Source organism: Callorhinus ursinus, unplaced genomic scaffold (genome assembly GCF_003265705.2).
Source record: "Callorhinus ursinus isolate GAN/ISIS: 27379988/994484 unplaced genomic scaffold, GSC_fseal_2.0 scaffold96, whole genome shotgun sequence".
Taxonomy (NCBI): Eukaryota; Metazoa; Chordata; class Mammalia; order Carnivora; family Otariidae; genus Callorhinus; species Callorhinus ursinus.
This window is the reverse complement of record NW_027397158.1, coordinates 1370450-1392494: the sequence shown is the minus strand read 5'-3', so window position 1 is coordinate 1392494 and position 22045 is coordinate 1370450. Positions and strand designations below refer to the sequence as shown.

Sequence of the window (22045 nt, the reverse complement as noted above, 5' to 3'; positions counted from 1 at the left end):
ATATCATCTGCAAACAGAGGCAGTTTCACTTTCTTTCTAGGGTGAATGCCATTTATTTAATTTTCCTGGGAACCCCTTTCTGTTTGTTGCATACATGTCACCATAGCTTTCCCCCACAGTCCTCTGAGCCTTCAGCCACCCCTGCACCTGGCACCACCTTCCCCTAATGAACCAGGTAGGGTGGCAACTTGGGTGCCTGTAACCAACAGAGCTGTAAAAGTTTGAGTCCTTCCCCTCTCTCAAGTCCCCTGCCAGACTTGGCTTTTTCCTTAAAGCAGCTGAAGTCAGGATGGAGGAGGGAGCAAGGATCCAGGGACACAGCAGAAGACAGTGACTGCACCAATAAGCAAGGCTTTGCATTTGCCACTCACACAGCTCAACAAAATGACTTTCAATGTTTCTGGTCCCCTCAAAATTCTAAATACAAAACAAAACAAAACTCTAAATCCTCATTGCTGGAACCATTTCTTTCAGCTTTGAGAATCTTTTGACTCAAGTCATCAAGGCCCTTCTGCTTTTTCATTGGGGCATTGAAGGGTCGCTGCCCCATTGTCATTATAAGAACCAAAGCTCTGATCAGACGGCTTGTTTCCAGCCTACCTCTCACTGCTCAAGTTTATTAACAGGTAAAACAGTGGGCATCCTCACTCCCCACACCCTCCTCCCCCAACGCCCCCACTTGTGGAGAACATTATCTGCTTGGATCCTGCGGAGTCTTCTCAGTTTCCCCTGACCCAGTCCATGGAAGCCCTTATCCTTCCTCTTCCAGAAACTCATTACTCTGTTAGGCTAACATCCTTTCCTCCTTTATCTCTTCTTAACCCAGTTTCAGTAAGCTGCATTTTTTCTAGAAATTTTTCCATTTCACCTAAAATTTTCAATTGATTATTATAAAAGTATTTATAATATTACCTTATTATCTTTTTAACAATATTAAGATATGAAGTCAATTTTCTTTTCTAGTACTGATATTGGCAATTGATACCTTCTCTTATTTACTTAACCAATTCCACCAGAAGTTTATCTATTTTACTAGTAGTTTAAATAAACCAAGCTTTAGTTTTGTTGATTCTTTTTCAGTGTTTGTTTTCTAGTTCATTAATTGTGCTCTTAATTTTTTATTTTTCACTTCCCCTGGGTTTTTGTCCTTGTTGTTTATTTACTGTATGTGGATTATTTACTAACTTTTTGGTTTATTCACTAAGTATACATACTAACATAAGCATGCAAGGCTACAAATTCCCCTTTAAGTTCTGCTTGCACCACACTCTCACAAGTTTTTGCTAAATGGCCCTTTTGTTGTCTTTCAGTCCAAAGTTATTTATATTTCTTAATTTCCATACACATGGAAATTTCCTACCTTTTGGGGGTTAATATTTTTAGTATACTTACACTGTGGCCAGAGAATGAACTCTGTATTTTTTGCAATCACTTGGAATTTGTTGACACTTGCTATGTGGTCAGTATATGGTAAATTTTTAAGATAATATTCTATTTGTGTTATCTATTAGGTCACTTATTATTTACATTGCTCAAATTTTCTGTATTCTGACAGATTATTTTGTCTGCCTAGTCTATTTTACTAGAGAAGGTATGTTAAAATGCTCCACTATGATTATGAATTGACCTATTTCTTTTTGTCAGTTTTTCACTTATATATGTTGAGACCTTGTTATTAGATATATAAAAATGCAAAACTGTTATATCTTCCTTTATTATTATGAGGTGGCCCTCTTTGTCTCTGGCTATACTTTTTGCCTTATGATCTATTTTGTCTGATAATAATGTAACTATAAACTATAGGTTTTCTTTGGTTGGCATTTGGATAGTATATATTTTAACCAGAACATCTAATTCATTTTCATTTAATGCATGACTGATGGAGTTGTGTTTCAACCTACTATCTTCTGTGCTAATGGTTCCACTTACTTTATATTCCCTTCCCTCTCCTTCTTGCCATCTTATATGTCAAGTATTCTAATCATTCAGTCATATCCCCTCTGTCAGTTAGGACTATATACACTGTTTCTATTCTTTTGGTGATTCTCCTAGGTAGTACAATATTCATTTTTACTTATCAATATTCACTTATAAGTTAACCAATGCCTTTATCCTTTTCCTGGAAAATACAGTGAGCTTGGAACACTTTAATACTCTCCCAATTTATAGGATATTATCATGAAATTTAATTCTACAGGTTTTTTTACACAATTCCACAAAGTTTTATTTATATTATTTCTTTATATGGTCAGTGTTCATTTAGATTTATTCTCATACCTTCTGTTTTAATCTGTTCTGGCTGCTCTAACAAAAATGCCATAGACTGGGTGGCTTAAACAACATTTATTTCTCACAGTTCTGAAGTGGGAAGCCCAAGATCAAGGGGCTGGCAGACTTAGTGTCTGGTGAAGAACCACCTCCTGGTTAACAGACAGCCATCTTCTTGTTGTGTCCTCACACATCAGAAGCAAAGAGGGAGCTCCTGGGCTCTCTTTTATAATCTCCCCCATGAGGGCTCCACCCTCACGACCTAATCTCCTCCCACAGGCCCCGCCTCCTAATGCCATCACAGTGGGGGTCAGGTTTCAACACAAGAAGTTTGGGGAGACACAGACATTCAGTGTCTTTTTTCTTTGCCCTTTTTTCCTTCTTGCATCTCTGACTTTACATTTCCCTTTGATTTGAATTTCTTTCATGTGGGTCTGCTATTTAGTTATTATTTACTTATTTATTATTTATCTGAATTACCTTTATTTTGCCTTCAGTAATAAAGGATATTTTGTCTGGGTATAAGATTATGTTAGCAGTTATTTTCTTTCAGCACATTAAGATATGATCCCACTGTTTTCTAGTTCCCATCATTTCTTGTGAGAAATCAACTGTCACTCTACCTGTAGGGCCCTTGATGGTAATGTATGTTTTCTCCTTTTACAATAGTCTCCCCATCATTCGTTTTCTGCATTTCTAGCAGTCATTTGTTGTTGCTTTACTTTTTTTTCCAGCTAGGGAATCACTGGGACTGTTGAATATGTGGCCTGGTGTCTTTCATAGGTTCTAGAAATGCTCAGCCATTGCCTTTGTAGCTCCTTACCCTCTGGTACTCCAAACCATACATTTATTTGATCATCCTACTGCTTCACATAAGTCTTATTTTTTCTTCTCTACTCTCCATCTTTCTGTCTCTGTTCTAAATTCCACACAGTTTCTTCTGACCTATCTTCTAGTTTCAGTTCACTTGTTCTTTCTTCAGTTGCTTCAAATCTGCTCTTAAATCCATCTACTTAGTTCTTAATTTGTTATTTACTTAAAGTACTAGAATTCCTATTTAGTTCTTTAAAATGGCTTTTTAAAAGGTAATTTCCACCCTGATTTTTTTAACTCACCCCTTTTTAAAACAGTATTATTTATTTAAAGTAATCTCCACACCCAACGAGGGGCTCGAATTCATGACCCTGCGATCAGGAGTCACATGCTCTACTGACTGATCCAGCCAGGTGGCCCCCCAGCCCTTTTTTAAATCAATTTTTTGTATTATGGACAATACACATAATATAAAATTTGCCATCCTAACCATTTTTAAGTGTACAGTTCCGTGGTATTAAGGACATTCATATTGTACAGTCATCACCACCTTCCACCTCCAGACTCTTTTTGTCTTGTAAATGTGAAATTCTGTCATATCCCCTCTGTCAGTTAGGACTATATACACTGTTTCTATTCTTTTGGTGATTATCCTAGGTAGTAGGATAATCAGAGGCTCCCACATTCCCCCTCTCCTCCCACCCCTGGCCACCCCCATTCTACTTTCTATGAATTTGACTACTCTAGATCCCTCATAGAAGTGAAATCATAGCATTTGTCTTTTTGTGACTGGCTTATTTCACTATGTGTAATGTCCTCAAGGTTCATCCATCTTGTAGCACACGTCAGAATTTTCTTCCTTTTTAAGGCTGAATCATATTCCATTGTATAGATAGACCACATTTGCTTACTCATTCATGCACTGGTGGAACTTGGGTTGCTTCCACCTTTGGACTGTCATGCATAATGCTGCTATGAATACGGGTATACAAATATCTTTTGGAGGTCCTGCTTTCAATTATTTGGGGTATTGTGGATGAATTGTGTGCCACCCAAAATTCATCTGTTGAATTCCTACACCCGCAATATGATTGTATTTGGAGATAGAGCCTTTACGGAGGTAATTAAAGTTATATGAGGTTGTATGAGTGGGGTCCTCATCTGATAATAAGAGGGAGAAACACCAGAGAGCTCTCTCCCTCCTCATGTGCACACAGAGGAAAAGCCAAGTGGTGACACAGCATGGAGGAAGCCATCTACAAGCCAGGAAGAGAGGCCTCACTAGAAACCAACTCTGATGGCCCCTTCACCTTGCATGTCTAGCTCCAGAACTATAAGAAAACAAATTTCTGTTGTTTAAGCCACTCAGTCTGATATTTTGTTATGGCAGCCCTAGCAGACTAATACAGAAATAGAATTTCTGGATCATATGGTAATTCTACTTGCAATTTTTTGAGAAACTGCCAACTGTTCTCCACAGTGACTGTGCCGTTTTACATTTCCACCAGCAGGGCACAAGGGTTCCAGTTTTTCCATATCCTTGCCCACACTTGATCTTTTCTATTTTTTTGATAGTATCCATCCTGATGGGTGTGGGGTGGTAGCTCATCGTGGCTTGGGTTTGCATTTCCCTAATGATTAGTTATGTTGAACAACTTTTCTTGGGCTTATTGGCCATTTGTATATCTTCTTTGGAAAAATGTTATTGAAGTCTTTTGCCCATTTTTTAACCAGGTTGTTTTTGTTGTTGTTGTGGAGTCATAGGAGTTCTCTATATCTTTAGGATATTAATCCCTTATTAGATATATGGTTTGCAAATATTTTCTCCCATTCTGTGGGTTGCCTTTTTACTCTGCTGATAGTGTCTCTTGAGGCAAAAAGTATTTTTAATTTTGATGAACTCCAGTTTGTCTTTTTTTTTCTTTTGTTGTCTGTGCCTTTGGTGTCATATCCAAGAAATCATTGCCAAAACCAATGTCATGAAGATTTTATCCTATGTTTTCATGTTTAGGTCTTCAATCCATTTTGAGTAATTTTGTAATTTTTGAAAAATGGATACCCATTTTTCCCAGCACCATGTGTTGAAAAACCTGTCCTATGTTGATTGCTCTAGGCACCCTTGATGGAAATCATTTGACCCTATATGTGACGGTTTATTTCTGGGCACCCTATTCTCTTCTGTTTGTCTAAATTTCTATCTTTGTGCCGGTGCCACACTGTTTTGCTACTATCGCTTTGCAGTAAGTTTTGAAAGCAGGAAGTCTAAGTCCTCCCGCTTTGTTCTTCTTTTCCAAGATTGTTTTGGCTGTTCTCTTGACAAAATTTAAAGTTTGCATTTTCTTGGAACACAGTAAACTTAGCTATTTTATAGTCTTTGGTAATTCTGATGTCTGAAGTTTCTCTCATTTCTGCTTATTCTTCTTAGTGGTGCCTTGCTTCCTTGCCTGCCCGATTATCTTTGACTGTGTCTGGGTTTTGTATTTGAAAAATTATTTATACAAACAGCTTAAGGCCTAAGATGATGCCATCTTCTGCCAGAGAGGGTTTTCTTTGCTTCTGCCTGGAACCTTGGACTGCTACCCATCGGGAGCCACCTTAAACCAAGTCCAGGTTTGAGGAGCCCTGGATTGCTCAGGTGAGGGCACAGTGGAGTGTGAGGCTGCACAAGGACTGTGTACTTCAAGTTCACCCCGCTTAATGTGGGGGCTTATCCCCACCACTGAGTGAGCTCTGAGCTTCGATGTTTCTCTCCCTTTCCCTCTATGAGGCTACTAAAACTGCAGTTCTCCTTTGCAGCTGTTGCTTGTGAATTTGCAGAGGCACTCACGGGGGAAGGAGCTTTGAGTGCCAGGCTCACCTCCAGTCCTTCCCTGTCCTCATTTTGGAATCGAAACACTGAAACTCCCTCACTTGCTTGTTTGCTCTTTTGTGTCTTTCCAAAAAGAGGTGTGCTTATCTGTCTTTTGTATTGGTCTGGATTACAGAGCTGGTTCTCACCTAAAGGGGAAGTCCAGAGGGTCTTTTCTAAAAGCACAGTTCTGACCACAATCCTACCAGGAGCAAATCATGGCAGTCTAGAGCCCAGCTCTGTGACCATTAATTCATTCAAGGCTGTCCAGCATCCTGGAGGCAAGAACTAGTGTTATCCCCATCTCATGGGTAAAAATCCAGAGCACAGAGAAGCAAGGCTAACCTGCCTCATGGTTGCACAGCTAACTGAGTGGCAGGATCACCCCTGGGGCCAGTTGTGTCTTACTACAGAGATGTTGCTCCCCCTCTTCTGCTCAGGAGCCTTCTGGGGCTCCCCACTGTCTGGTGTCCTGAGCACAGACCACCCCCAACCCAGCCATCAAGGCCCTTCCAGCCTCCCCTGGCCACACTGGCTCCTGCCCATCCCCAGCTCTGCTCCCCAGCGCTACCTGCTCACCCTTCCTCACGTGCCTCTGACTCACCTGTCCACACCTGGCTTGGAGGCTGGCACTCTGCTGTGCCCTCCCAAGGTCCCTGATTAAAGTGGGACCCAGGACCCTGGGCACCCCATTTGCCCAAAGCCAGGGCCCACAATGGGAGCTCCCCGACCCCACAGCAGCAACCCAGATCTGGGCACTCTGCAGGGCATTGGGTACAGCAAACAGGTCAGAGCCTGTCCCTGAGCACACAGCCTGTCCCTGAGCACACAGCTTGTCTGCAAGGGGATGGAGCAGGCCAAGGGGTCCTGTGTCAGGGACCAGGAACTGTCAAGCCATTTTGGGGACGCCTTGCTCAAGGCCAGCTCACCCTTGGCGGGTGCCTGGTGGGTGAAGAAGGGGAGGCTGCCAGGCCCACCTGCCACCCCTAGGTGCCCACTGGTCCCCTCTCTGACTTTCTGACAGGTGAACAATAATGGGATCATCTCCTTCCTGAAAGAAGTCTCTCAGTTCACCCCAGTGGCCTTCCCCATCGCCAAGGACCGCTGCGTAGTGGCAGCCTTCTGGGCAGATGTGGACAATCGGCGTGCAGGTGATGTGTACTACCGGGAGGCCACTGACCCAGCAACGCTGCGCAGAGCCACAGAGGATGTCAGGCGCTACTTCCCCGAGCTCCCGGACTTCTCCGCCACCTGGGTTTTCATAGCTACCTGGTACCGCGTGACCTTCTTTGGAGGCAGCTCCTCTTCCCCTGTGAGTTTTTTGTCCTGGGGAAGGGAGGATGTCCATCTGGGGTCCAGGGTCTCCCCCCAGGGGCCCCACCTTGCTGAGAGGGGTCAGACATAATCACTGGTCCATGCCTGAGACGGGAAAACCCAGCTCAGGGAGGGAAGTCACTCTCCCAGGGTCACAGAGCCAGGTTGGAGGACAGAGCCTTGAATCTACCCAGCCCACCCAGAAACCATCTGCCTCTAGGAAAATGCCAAACGCCCTGATACAGTGTTTCGCACACTGGTGGAACTTGGGTTGTGTCAGAATTCCCATTTGGAATGGTTCAATTCTCAATAGGCTAAGTGGGAACTTTATTCTGTTTTATCCTTTATTCTGTGATAATGCCAAACAACAAAGGCATCGGGGATGCGTCTCTCCTGTGGGGCACACTCTCCATGCCAAGTGCCAAGAAGTGCTCAGCACAGCACAACCAGGGGGCAGGAGCTCGCCCTGAGACTGCTACGCAAGCCACATGGGGCTCCGGAGCTGGGGGAACGGGATGGTTCAGAGCAGCCCTGAGGGTGTCAGGACACTGGGCTGCAGGGGAGAGGCAGAGTGGTCAAGGGAAGGGCCTGCTTTCCCGTCATGCACACGGCTGGGCAGAGGGTGGGGGCAGGTACTCAGGGTGGCGGGGTGCAAGTGCCCAGCGGGCATCTGGAGGTGCGGCTGGGGCCCCCAGCAGTGGTGTGAGTGGGAGAGAGGGCTGGTGGACGGGGACGTGCGAGTCCCACACAAACCCCGAGTTCTCCAGCAGCCAAGATGACAAAGAGGATGCCAGCAAGTCGTCAGCCAGGGGCACACTGAGGGACCGAGATGTCCACTGCTGGATTTCTTGAAAGGAGTATGACAGTGAATAGGCAGAGATGGGCTTTTTCTGTAACCATTACTACAAATAAATGTTTACCCTGGGTGAACTTTATTCACACACAGTCCACTAATATTTTGTCAGTTTTACTTGTTTTTCTTATCATCAATTTGTAAGAAAAACATCTTTGTAACAAAAAGAGAAAAAGGAATCAGTAAGTCCACTAGCAAGAGATCGCTCCCATCAAACATCTATTGTATCCTGACACACACTTTAACAAATAAATAGAGCCAGCTAGAATGCTTTGTTTTGTGGTTTTGTTTTGTTTTTTTTTTCACTCAGTGGTAGTAGGGCATTTTCCTCACTCTTCTATGTGGAAATCCTGTCACCTCTGCAGCCACTGTGGGTATCTCCTTCCCCATGGAAGCAGGGGGAGCAGAGCCCCTCCTACGCGGACAGAGGAAACCTAACTCCTCCAGTCCTCGGACCTGGGGATGGGGGCTACAGAATGATTACCCAGGCAACACAAGCATCCCTGGAAGGGATCAGAGTTCTGGGTTTGGGCTGGAAGCTGGTCTGTAAGCTGGGAGCCTCCCGGAGCCGGCTGCTTGGCCAGGAGCAAGCGTGAAGCTCCACGCGGGGCCTGGGTCTCCTCGCACGCTGGACCTCGCCAGCTCGCAAAGCCCCACTGCCGGCCGCGCTGGCCGCAGTCCGGGCCCCCCTCAGCTCCCCGCCACTCGGCCTTCACGGCCACTGTGTCCTGGTTGTCTTCAGTGTTAGCAGCAGGTCTGCCTTCCCCAAGGGGAGCCCACTCAGTGTTCCCGCTGTTCATGGTTACGTAAGGGAGAGGACAGACTGGTGCTGTCCCACTGTGTACACCTGCAGACCAGCCCAGCACCCGGTGGCACACATGGCAAGGTGCCGTGTGGTAGGCACTGCTAGGCCCCGCTAGCTTGGGGGCCATTGCCCGGCATGAGTCTCCAGTGGGGAGCTTGCTGCCCACAGAGTCCTGACTTGCCCCTCAAGCCTGTACCCCCACGGGCACGAATAAGCCAGGTGCGGAAGCCCGGGTCTCCCCGCGCCCAGTCGGGGGGCCCAGCGCACCGCACCCTTGCCTGCCACTCCGGCACACAGGGAAGGCCTTTCTCTAGTACCCTCCACCTCTCTCGTGCCGTAGGATTTGTCCTGTGTTATCAACTAGTTGTCGTCTGCGGTAGTGTGTCTGCTCACATAACCTTTGCCAATTTTCTGTTCTCTTCTTCATCTTTTTCTTACTGACCCATAGAAGTTCCGCTTGAACTAAGGGTATCGATAGTTTCACCTACCACCTATGTTATAAATACATTCTTCACTCTGCTGTTCGCCATTCCGTTTGCTCTAATGGCACTTTGTTATATGCAGAAGCTTTTGTAGTCAAGTATATAAATCTCCTTTTTGGTTTTTGCAGTTAACAAATGTTAGACTTAAAGTCCTTCCTCGACATGGCTCCACATATGAGCCTATATTTTCCTCTAGGGCTTTGATGGTTCCATTCACAACCTTACTTGACGTGGGATTTATTTTTGTGAGTGATGTAAAGCTCTAATTTTATTCTTTTTCAGACAGTTTCCTATTTGTCCCAAGATCACTTCCCAAACAACCCCACCCTTTCCCCAACCTGAAATAACATCCCATATATATACCGCTCAATATCTTCATGGAAGAGGATTCCATGAAAAAAATCATTAAAACTGCTTTTCCTATTTCCTCTTTTTATCTTTCCCTCTTCACGTTTTTTGTATCACACGAGGCAACTTTGTGGATTCGAGCTGGTAAGCGGGAACACTTGTGCCCCAGTCGCCCCAGGGCGCAGCGTCTGCTCCTGGCCTCCGGGCCGCTGACCCCTTGGCGCGTCTCCCTCCCCAGGTGACAGTTGTTAGGAGCCTGACCTCAGGCCTCAGGCACTAGGGACACAGTAGAGGACGAGGCCATCAGCCCGACGGCAGATGGCTGACCAGCGAGTTGGGAAGACAGAGGAGGGGCCGCTGGGTGAGGACAGTGTGCGAAGGCATATGCTGGGGGGGCGGGTAGGGCCTTGCAGCATGGACGAGGGAGCAGAGAAAACCCTGTTCAGGCCTCCCTCCTCGGCAGGTCAACACGTTCCAGATCGTGCTTATCACTGACGGCAAGTTCTCCTTCACCATCTTCAACTATGAGTCCATCACGTGGACGACGGGCACACACGCCAGCAGTGGGGGCGACACCACGGGCCTGGGGGGCATCGCAGCCCAGGTAGGGGCCCGGCTCCCCACCGCCACGACTGCCATGAGCTGAGGAGGCAGGCAGACCCCCTACACACACCCAGTACTGGGCAGAGGCCAGTGTGAGGCCTTCTGATGCCAAGCCCAGTCCAGACTCACAGAAACATCCTCAGGTCAAAGGAACTTTTGTCCCAAACCACACTGCCCTGGCCTCCGAGGGCCAGCTGCAGCCGAGGCAGAAGGGCTCCTGGTTCTGTGTGCGCTCGCTGTCCTGGGGGTCTGGCCTGGCCCGTGGCCCGCAGAACTGTGGCCAGCAGGAAACCACAAGTGTGGAGGGAGCGGTCAGGTGCAAGTCCCCAGGGCCAGCGAGTGCTCCCTCCCGATGGGAGGACCCTCATCTCCTTCCTAGTCATCTACTTTCTTCTGAGGTCACACCTGCCCCTGGTCCCCACGGGAGCCAAGAGCCTAGGGAGGGAGCCCCTGCAGGTGTGCGTGAGGGGAGCCTGCCAGGGCCCAACAGTGTCGGTGGCCAGGGTCAGCACCCAGCTGGGAGGTGGCTGATCAGGACAGGCACAACATGGAGGGTGGCATGGGTACCCCTAAACCCATAAAGCTCCAGGATTGTAAGGCCGTCTTCCACATCATCTCTTTGACCATGGCCACCATGGGGGAGGGAGGTCTCAGGAAACTGAGGGAGACCTGCAGACCAACCCACGCCTGTCCCCCACTCTCCACCCCCACCTTCCCAGGCCGGCTTCAATGCGGGTGATGGGCGGCGCTACTTCAGCATCCCAGGCTCCCGCACGGCGGACATGGCGGAGGTGGAGACCACCACCAACGTGGGTGTGCCCGGGCGCTGGGCGTTCAGAATCGATGATGCCCAGGTGCGCGTGGGGGGCTGCAGCCATACAAGTAAGAGGATGGAGCCAGCGGCTCAGGGCTGTGGGGGTTGGGGTGGCTCAGGGAGTGGGGGGACGACAGGAGGGAGCCAGACCCTGGGGGGGGGGGGGGGCTGGACGCTGATGGGGGTGAAGGGGGCGCTGGAGGCGGGAGCGGGACGCCGGGGACGGAGCAGGCTGCTGGCCAGGAGGGCATGGCCTCCCCCACCACTCCCCCCTAGCCACGAACCTGGGCAAGTATCGGCTCGCCCCTTGAGCCCTGTCTCTTCCTGGGGAGGCCTTCCTACCTCAGCTCCAGGGCCAGGGAATCTGTTGGAGACCAAGGTTTGGGGTACAAAGTGGAGGAGCTGGGGTCGCCCCTCCTTGGGGCCACAGGAGTCGATGCTCTCCCTTCGTTCTCTCCCAGGCTGCGTCCTGGGCCGGGGAGGGGCACCACCCCGGTCTCCTGTGTCCCCGGGATCACCTGGAAGGCAGGCGCTTTACATGCGGCAGATGGGGGGAAGGTCCACCCCAGGGCGGAAGGATGCATCCTGACCCCTTCCCCTGTATGGCCCTGGAGGAGGCGCAGACCCTCCTGAAAGATCATGCTTATAAATGGAGAGGAGGTGATAGATTTAGCCACTCGGTGGAGAGCTAACCACAGGCCTTGCAAAGGCCACAGTGAGGCCAGTGTCGGGAGGGTCCTAGCAGACTCACCTCCCACCCACAAGGAGGCCGAGGCCACCGAGAGGGCCTCTTCACCTCCGGGAACACCAGCTCTCTGAGAGCGAACCCAGCGCAGGTGGAACCCATCCAGACCAGCACTTTTCAGGGGCCAGGGCCAGGGAGGGCAGGCATGCCCCCATGGGCCGGAAGGCTCACCAAGGACTGGGGATGATGCCCCAGTGAGAGATGCCTGGGGAACCCGAGCCCACCGGCTCACTGGAGCACCAAGTACGCCCCGGCCTGAGCCTGAGCGTAGGGGATGGGGGAACTCACAAGCCAGGGAGCCCAGGAGCCAATCATTTTGCCCCTCCCCCAAAGTGGCAGGCAGGACACCCAGGAATATGCAAGGTCTCCTGCAGCCCCAGGCCAGGCCGCCTACTCTGCCCACCTGGGCTCTGGGTAGTGGTGGTCCAGGGGATGGGGACATCATTCTGTCTCTGATGGCAGAAAGGTCTGGTGGCTTGTCATCTCCCAGTAGCCAGGGGCTTGGGCTGTGGTTCAAGATGAAGGCATGGGTACAGATGTGGGCTGCTGTGACCAGGCGTCAGTGCAGTGTGGATGCAAGCCTGAGCAGGTGTGGCTGTACATATGGGTGCAGGTGTGTGTACAGGTGTGGGTCTAGGTGTGGAAGGCCCATGCCCTCTACAAAGGCTGCAGGCTGTGAGACCCTGAGAAATGAGATCCTCCGAGGTTGGTCTGGCCAGTCCCCCCAGGGATCCCTTTCGCATGCAGACGTGCTTCTCCCGCTATCACAGGCTTCTGAGGGAAGTAGATGGAGGAGGCATTGCTGGGCCTTCTGAACTAGTGCGCACAGGAGCCCCCTTGCTTCCCCATGGCCACACTGCAAGCCCAGGAGATGGACCCAACACACAGGCTTTGCTGGGAAGGGAGGGCCAGGTCCCACCTGAGAGGCAGTGCATCCACATCTGAAAGTCTAGCTCCTGAGAAAGGCAGGTCCCGAAACAGGGCTCATGCAGACAGCCAGCACACTCCACAGGGTAGCCAGACCACGACCGGCTGAGCGACAGTGTGGCTGAGTGGAAGGGTATGCACGAGGAGCAGGAACAGTCCAAAAGGTGCCCTTAGCCCTGATGGTGTTCTGGGCCACAGCGTCCTTCCAGGAACATCCCCCCCTTGCTCCCCCTGATGCCACTCTAGATCTCCCAGGCCCCCTAGTAACAGGAGATCCGAGACGGTGGGGTGCTCTTGTTCCCTGCCAATTTGTGCTCCTTTATTGCAGATGTCAGTAGCCTTACTTCTCCAGAGGGGAAGGGCCTCCTGAGCTGGTGGGCGGCCAGTCCTAGAGGGCCCAGGCATGGGGTTGGGTGCTCCCTGGTGACTGCTGGGGGCTCTCCCTGGCCAGGAGGCCGTGACGTGAGAAGCCCTGCCTTCCAGAGCTCTGTGGGAAGCCCTCTTGGTTTACACGGGGAGACCTGGAGGGGCAGCTGGGCCTGGGTTTCTGCAATTACTGTTGGCAGCGCTGAGATCAGATTGCATCCCCACCTCGGAGGGTCTGAGGGCTCCCCTGCCCACCACCTCTGGTTCCCATGGGGGTCCCCCTCTTCCACGTTGTTTTTCCAATGAAGCACGCTCATGTCTTCCTGTGTTGCTGGGCACCCTTGGGTCTGTGTCGTCTTAGTTCCTCAGACAAATTTGGAAGTTGATGGATTAAAGGGATAAGAAGGTGCTGGGGGGGGGGGGGCGCCTGGGTGGCTCAGTTGGTGAAGTGTCTGATCCTTCGGCTCAGGTCACAATCCTGGGGTCCTGGGATCGAGCCCCGCATCCGGCTCCCTGCTCGTGGGGAGTCTGCTTCTCCCTCTCCCTCTGCCACTCCCCGTGCTCATGCTCTGTCTCTCTGACAAATAAATAAATAAAATCTTAAAAAAAAAAAAAGGTGCTGTGGGTATGATGGATGCTGGGGAAGCCAGAGTCCCAGCCCAGGAACCCGAACGTCAGCAGGACATACAGGTGCACTAGGCACCCTGGGGGAGACCTGGGAAGCTAACTGTGGATGCTGGGCTGCCAGCAGACTGCACAGCCATTCCTCAGAGACGGGCCCCTGGGGTCAGGGGAGGAAAGGGACAGCTTGCTCCTTGCTGTGTCCACAGCCTCCGTGTGCCTGGCCCTGCGCCCGTGCCTCAACGGCGGCAAGTGCATTGATGACTGTGTCACGGGCAACCCCTCCTACACCTGCTCCTGCCTCTCAGGCTTTACAGGGAGGAGGTGTCACCTGGGTAAGTTTACACCCACCAGCACAGCCAGTGACCCCAGGGCCCAAGGTCAAGGGTCTCTGTCCCCATGGTGTATGCGCTGTTGGGGGGTGGGGGGCAAACACTGCGGCTCCCTGAAGGTGAGCACAGTGGGCCAGGGCTACAGCTGCCTCTTTGGAACTGAGCCCCCTTGGAAGTGAGGCCAGAAGGGGTCCAGGCAGATCCTCCCCAACCTGGCTTTCTCCACTGAGGCCCCAGGCTGCCCTGCTTTTCAGATGTGAACGAATGTGCTTCCCATCCGTGTCAGAATGGCGGGACCTGCACACATGACGTCAACAGCTTCAGCTGCAGGTGCCCGGCTGGCTTCAGGGGGCCCACCTGTGAGACAGGTAAGAGTGTGCCTGGGCCCTCTGGACCCACCGGGGGCAGGATGATCAGAATGGTCCCCCCACAGCCTGATGCCTCCAGAATGGGGTGCAGCAGGAGTCCCCAGGGGCCCGGCCAGAGGGTCGACGCCTTCCACTCCTCTGCCCTTGCAGCACTGTCTCCATGTGACACCAGAGAGTGCCAGAACGGCGGCCAGTGCCAGGCAGAGCGGGGCTCGGCGGTGTGCCTGTGCCTGGCCGGCTACACAGGCGCAGCCTGCGAGACGGGTGAGGGGCTGGCCCTGGGGGGCGGGGGGGGGGTCCCATCCAGCCACACCCACACCGGGTGCCCGGTAGTCAAAGGCTGGCTCAAGCCAAGCTCCCGCCTCCACTGCCCCCAGATGTGGACGAATGTGCCTCCAGCCCGTGCCTCAATGGGGGCTCGTGTGTCGACCTTGTGGGGAACTTCACCTGCCTGTGCGCAGAGCCCTTCGAGGGACCTCGCTGTGAGACGGGTAACGGCCCGCGCCCGAAGCCCCCAGTGACAGCGGTCCCGTGCAGCCACCCAGTCCCTTTCCCTCACTGTCCAGCTCAGCCCCACTTCTGGCCCGGGGGGGCCGTCTCCTCAGCCCTGCCTGCGCCAGCCTGTCCCCTGAGCTGCCGTGCCAGTTGTGACTCTGCCACCACGTGCAGTGCAGGGCTGAGCGTGCCTCCTGTTCCCTCCTGTTGCCTCCAGTCCCCGTCACCATCTATGAAATGCAGGGCAAAATGGCCACCCTCTCAGGGCCCCTCTTCCTGCTCAGGAGATTCTTGGCTTTTTATTTATTTTTTTATTTTTTATTTTTTTTAGATTCTTGGCTTTTTAACACCCTTCTTTCCTACTCCAGACCCCTTGCCATGCAAGGGAACAAGCCACAGGGGTTGGCAAGAAAACTGACCTTTATCACATGTGATGAAATCTGCTAGTTTCTACTTCATGTTGTTTTAAATGCTAGTTATGACTTGGTAGATCAGTTAAAAAACCAACTCGATTTTACAACCCACAGAATAAATTCAGGTTGTTAGCATCTGACATGGCGCTGACCACCTAAGGCCTCGCCCAGCTCCTGTGCCAGCGATAGCAAAGCCCACAGCATGGGCAGCTGCTCCCCTGGGAGATGCTCAAGACAAGCTTGTCAGATTTAGTTTGAGTCTAAAAATTTAAGAAGGAAATTAAATTTTACCCATAAGTAGGATATAGACGGATGCTATGCCCTCCATCAGTCTTTGGTCAGAGGGCCACACATAGGACAGGCCGTGTCCTGAGGAGAGGGTGAGACTCTGCTGTGCAGAGGGGAGGAGGAAAGGGGCAACCTTACGTGTTTGGTTGCTTAAAATCACTGTAATGGGTCACAGTTCACCTTGCCCAGATTGTTATCTAAATATCTGTGTATTTAACTAAATTCATATTAGGAAACAGATCAGTGATTTCAAAGATTTTGCAGAGAAACCACCTTTTGTACAGGAAGAATAATGCAAATGAAAGCAACCAATAAGAAACAACAGAACTGACACTTTCACCCCTAGTAAAACCTTACTAGTCACATTACAAGGTACCAGTCTAGACATTCTAACCAGATTCAACAGGAAGTTGGCCAAAAATTAAAGATAATTTTTAAAAAATGGTACCCATTCTGATCCTTCTGGCCAAGAAAGATTGTTCTGGGAATTTCCCTCACCATCAAAACTAGAAACTAGACAAAATATATGAAAACTGTTTTCAGCCATTGGACAACAGGCATCACAGGTTTGTTACCCCTGGGAGGAGGGACTGAAGTGAAGAGCACGCTACAACTGCCCCCAAGTCTGCCTACAGGAAGTTTCCAGGCCACTGTGCAGCAAGGGGATCCAGACTCTGGCAGTTCCTCTGAGTCTCTGGGTCACGAAGACAGAGATTCTAGTTTGGTAGCTGCAGTTTGTGGGTCTGGAATTCTACTAAGAGGGGTTGGAGAGAGTGCAAGAAGAATCTCTGAAGACATGCAGAAGGACTCCTTGCCTCTTCACTCAGCACAGTCGGGGAGAAATCCAAGAGGCTGGGCAAAGAATCCCTGGGAGTGCTGAGTCAGACAATCCCCAGAACTTGAACAGGACTGGGAATAACTTGCTTCTCTATAGCCAGAGTGCATGCAGAGCTCCTCACACCCAGGGCCAAGACTGAGTAGAGTCCTCACTGGGGTATCAGCTTGCTGGTATGGATAAATAAACACTAGAACAAAGGCTAATCTGACCTGTCCTAGCAAATATTAAAGGAAAGTTTGAGAGGATCAAAACAATCCCGAGTAATTTAATCATATGCCAGAATCAAACCCTATACTCTTTGAAGGAATATAACAGAATCCAGGAAAAAGAAACAAAAATTATCAGGCATACTAAGAATCAGGAATATATGACCCACAGCCAGGAGAAAAATAGATCAATAAAACAGATGGCAGAGATGATGAAATTAGCAGATGTAAATGTTTAATCATCTACTGTGAACATGCTCCATGTGCTCAAGACCGTTGAGGAAAAAAGTAGAAGAAGAAGATATAAGAGAAGAAACTTCCAGAAATAAAAAACATAAAATCTCAATTTAAAAAGTACACTGGCAGGGCGCCTGGGTGGCTCAGTCGTTAAGCGTCTGCCTTCAGCTCAGGTCATGATCCCAGGGTCCTGGGATGGAGCCCCACATCGGGCTCCCTGCTCGGCGGGAAGCCTGCTTCTCCCTCTCCCACTCCCCCTGCTTGTGTTCCCTCTCTCACTGTGTCTCTCTTGGTCAAATAAATAAATAAAATCTTTTTAAAAAAATAAAAATAAATAAAAAATACACTGGCTGTATTAGCTACAGGTTAGACATTGCTGAAGGAAAGATCAGTGAACTGAAGCAAGAAAGTACCCAACAAGCAGCACAGGAGGGAGAGAGACTGCAACCAAGACCATCTCCTCAGTGACCTGTGGGGCACACAACAGGCAGTCTGGTGTATGTTCGTGTGGAGTCCCAGAAGGAGGGAGGGGAGCAGAAGGGCACAGAGAACAAATGACGAAGTAATAGCCAAATATTTTCTTAAATTCGATGAAAATTAAACCCCACACATCCAAGAAAAGCATGAAGAAAATCACACAAAACACATCATAATCAAACTGCTGGAAACCAATAACAAAGAGACCATCTGAAAAGCAACCAGAGGAAAAAGACAAGACACAGTACATACAGAGAAACAAGAATGATAACAGACCTCTCATCAGAAACAACGCAAGCCCAAAGACAGTGTGCTATCAACCCAGTAGTATACACAGGAGAATTATCTTTCAAAAATTAAGGTGAAAGGGCGCCTGGGTGGCTCAGTTGGTTAAGCAACTGCCTTCGGCTCAGGTCATGATCCTGGAGTCCTGGGATCGAGTCCCGCATCGGGCTCCCTGCTCGGCAGGGAGTCTGCTTCTCCCTCTGACCCTCTCCTCTCTCATGCTCTCTCTCTCTCTCATTCTCTCTCTCAAATAAATAAATAAAATCTTTAAAAAAAAAAAAAGATCTTATAGATCTTTAAAAAAAAAAAATTAAGGTGAAATTAAGATATTTTTCAGACAGCAGAAACAGATAATTATTCATCACCAGCATATCTGATTTGTAAGAAACATTAAAGGAAATTCCTTAGACTGAAGAAAAATGGCACCAGATGAAAATCCAGATCTACACAAATGAATGAAGAGCTCTAGAAATGGTAGACAAACGGGCATACCCCATTTTATTGCCCTTCACTGATACTGTGTTCTGTACAAATTAAAGCTCTGGGGCAACCCTGCACCAAGCCAGTCCAACGGGGCCATTTTTCCAATAGCATTTGTTCACTTTGTGTCTCTGTGTCACATTTTGGTAATTCTGCAGTATTTCAAAATTTTAATTTATGGTAACATTTGTTATGCTGATCTATGTTCAGTGATTATGACTCACTAAATCTCAGATGATGGTTACCATTTTTTTAGCAAAGTATTTTTTAATTAAGGTGTGTACATTTTCTTAGACATGATGCTATTACACACTTAATAGATTGCAGTGTAGCGTTAACATAACTTTTATAGGCACTGGGAAACCAGAAAATTCATTTGACTTGCTTTATTGCCATATCCGCTTTATTACAGTGGTCTGGAACTGAACCCACCATATCTCCAAGGTATGCCTGTAAAATACTTTTCTTCTTACTTTTTAATCTCTTTAAAGATAATTTTAACACAAAAAATAACAATATGTTATGGGGTTTATAACATTTAAAGAAATAAAATGTATGACCTCAATTGCTTAAAGCAGAATATGTGAGCTTTCTCTGTGAAGGGCCAGATATTAATATTTTTGGCTTTATGAGCCATGTGATCACAGGTATTCAACTCTGCCAGTGCAATGCAAAAGCAGCCAGCCATAGACATACAATACATGAATGGGCATGGCTGTTTTCCAATGAAACTTTATTTTTTAAAATGGGTGGCAAGCAAGATTTGCTCTGCAAGCCATAGTTTAGCAGTGTCTAGCATAAAGGATAGGAAGGGAAAGATGGAAATAATATAGTAATGGCCTTACATTATATATGAAGTGGTGTGATATTGTTTGAAGGTAGACTACAGTAAGTTAAAATTATTATAAACCCAGAGGAACAAGAAAAAATAATAATAATAGAGAGTTATAGCCAATAAACCAGTGGTGGAAATAAAATGGAATCCTAAAAACACTTCATCCAGAAGGCAGGAAAAGAAGAAAAAAGGAATAAAGAATAATTGGGACAAATGATAACCAAGAGCAAGATGATAGGTTTAATCATATTGATAGTTACATTAATTGGTTAAACACACCAATTAAAAGGCAGACATTGTAAAATTGAATTGAAAAGCAAGATGCAACTATATACTATCTACAAGAAACCTACCATAAATATAAAGACACAGATAATTTGAAAATAATTTGAAAATTGGAATGGGTTTCTGATTTGGGGTAAGATGGAGTAAGCACACTCTACCTTGTGTCTCCCACTGAATGCAGCCATAAATCCTGGACAGAATGCATGGAGTAGCAATCTGAGGACTCTGAAAAATAAGTAGTAGCAGGTGGATTGGGGAAGAGGACCAAGCTTCAAAGCACCACAGAACCAGTGGTGAGTTCACCATTTTTTTCCTCTGGTGTCCCCCCTGCCTGGACTCAAAGCAGGACTCCCAGACCAGAAGTGAGCATCAGATGGATGGAAAGAGCTCCAAGAGCAGCCCCTCGTTGGGCACAAGAAGCAGGACCAACAATAGCAGCAAAGGAGGGATTCCCTCAGGGACCCAGACTGACTGGGTCAGTCTCCAACTGGAGGTCCTATGGCTCCACAAGGCTGGGCAACTTCCATTCGTTTTTCTTTTTCTCTGTCCACCCACCATGAGTGCACTCACGGGAAGTAAGTCATAGCATGGGGCAATAAAAGCCCCAACTCTCTTGCCAGAGGACTAAAAAGGGCAGCCCCAGAACACTTGAAACTATGGGGAGGTTGCAGAGAGGGGGATCTCAGGCTGCAACCCTAAACTATCTATGAACTCCTGAGTTCCTTACCTTGGGCATTGTAATGTGATCCAAAATATTAAAAACAATACCATTTATAATAGCTTCCCCCAAACTGAAAGACTTAGGTATAAATCTAATAAAACATGTACGGGACTTGTAGGCTGATTTGAATAAATGGAAGGACAACCCATGTTCATGGATTGGAAGACTCAACATAGTAAATATGTCAGTTCTCCCCAAACTGATCGATAGATTTAATATAATTCCAAAGTGTCAACAGAGTTTTCTGTAGCTTTGGACAAGCTGGTTCTAAAATTTACATGGAAAGGCAAAGGAATTAAGATAGCCAAAACAATTTTGGAAAAGAATACATTTTGAGGCATCACACTACTTAGTGTTGACTTACAACAAAGCTACAGTGATCCAGATCCTGTGGTATTGGCAAAGGGACTGATGCATACATCCGTGAAAGAGAAGAGAGGATCCAGAAGTAGACCCACAAAAATACAGCCAAGGGTTTTTTAAAGGCGTGGAAGCAAGTCAGTGGAGAAAGGATGATCTTTTTGACAAATGGTATTGGAACAATTAGACATTCTCATGTGGAAACTGAACTTCAACCTCACACCTTGTACAAGATTAGGTCAGAATGAATCATAGACCTGAATGGAAAATACTCTTAGAAGAGAACATAAGAGAAAAATCTGTGTGACCTGCGGTTACATAAACAGTGCTTAGATAAGACATGCAGAATACACTCCAGCAAAGAAAAACAGAAGTGGGCCTCAACAGAATGACACAGGCTGCTCTGTGAAAGACACGGTCAAGAGAACGAGAAGACAGGCTGCCTGCTTCGAGAGGTGCTCAAAGCACTCCCGTCTGACAAAGGGCTGGCGTCTGGAACACATAAAGAACTCTCCACGCTCACCTGTGAGAAACCAACCAAAACATGGACAAAAGATCTGAACAGACATCTAACCAAAAAGGATATCTGGAGCAGGTGAACAAATGTAATCATGTGTCATTATCATCAGCCATGGGTGCGTTGCACATTAAAGCCACGATGAGATGTGACCACAAACCTAACAGAATGGCTAAAATAAAAAGCGCTGACTGGTGAGGACACAGAACTGTGGGAACTCTCACGTAGTTTTGGTGGTGATGCCAAATGTTTAGCCCCTATGAAAACAGCTTGGCAGCTTTTCATAAAGTAAAACATACTTATAACATGACCCAGCAATACCATTCCTAGCTATGAACCCTAAAGAAATGACAACTTACGTTCACACAAAATACACAAATGTTTATAGCATGTCTATTTACAATCACCAAAACCTGAGAACCCAAATGTCCCTCCCTGTTCATGGGACGCATGATTGCTGATCCCGCAACAGAGACAGATCCCAGAGGCCTTATGCCGAGTGAAAGAAGCCAGTTTCAAAAGATTACATACTGTTCATGAGTAATCTTAAAGCAACAAAGCTGCGGTGATGAACAGATCAGTAGTTGCCAGGGGTTCACGAAGGCAGGGAGTCTGCGACCCTGAAGATACAACAAGCAAGTATTTGGGGTAACAGAATGTTCTGTGTCCTGATTGTGGTGGGGGCAACACAAATCTATACGCATGTTAAAATTCATAGAAGTGTACCTCGAGCAAAAGTCAATTTTGCCATATATTATTTAAAAGATAAATTCTGAACCACATGAAGAAATCGAACATCTAAGCAATGAAAAGGAATAGGTTGACAAACACTGATCAAGAGAAGTTGGAGAAGTTATATTCATAGCACAGATTAAACTCTAGAGAAAGGAATACTGCCAGGAACAGAGGGGTCTTTTATGACAAAGGTGTCAAGGCATCAAAAAGGCATAGCAATTCTAATGTACTTGCACCTGTGAACATGAATCAAAACACATGAAGGGAAAACAAGGAGAAATAGATCTGTATCTAGATTCCAACCCGCCGCTCTCAGTGATTCGCAGGAATCAGTAGGGACCTCAAAGATGCAAACAGCACCGTCAG

At 48.0% G+C, this 22045-nt stretch overlaps 1 protein-coding gene across 1 annotated transcript in view; it reads left to right on the top strand.

Moving 5' to 3' along the window:
* The window catches only part of SNED1 (sushi, nidogen and EGF like domains 1), an 84458-nt gene that overhangs the window by 18340 nt on the left and 44073 nt on the right, over positions 1-22045 (top strand). The window contains exons 2-8 of the mRNA XM_025888522.2: positions 6954-7241; positions 10195-10335; positions 11054-11216; positions 14017-14142; positions 14394-14507; positions 14658-14771; positions 14885-14998. Of these exons, the coding sequence (XP_025744307.1) occupies positions 6954-7241; positions 10195-10335; positions 11054-11216; positions 14017-14142; positions 14394-14507; positions 14658-14771; positions 14885-14998 (1060 nt within the window). The remainder of the gene's footprint in view (positions 1-6953; positions 7242-10194; positions 10336-11053; positions 11217-14016; positions 14143-14393; positions 14508-14657; positions 14772-14884; positions 14999-22045) is intronic.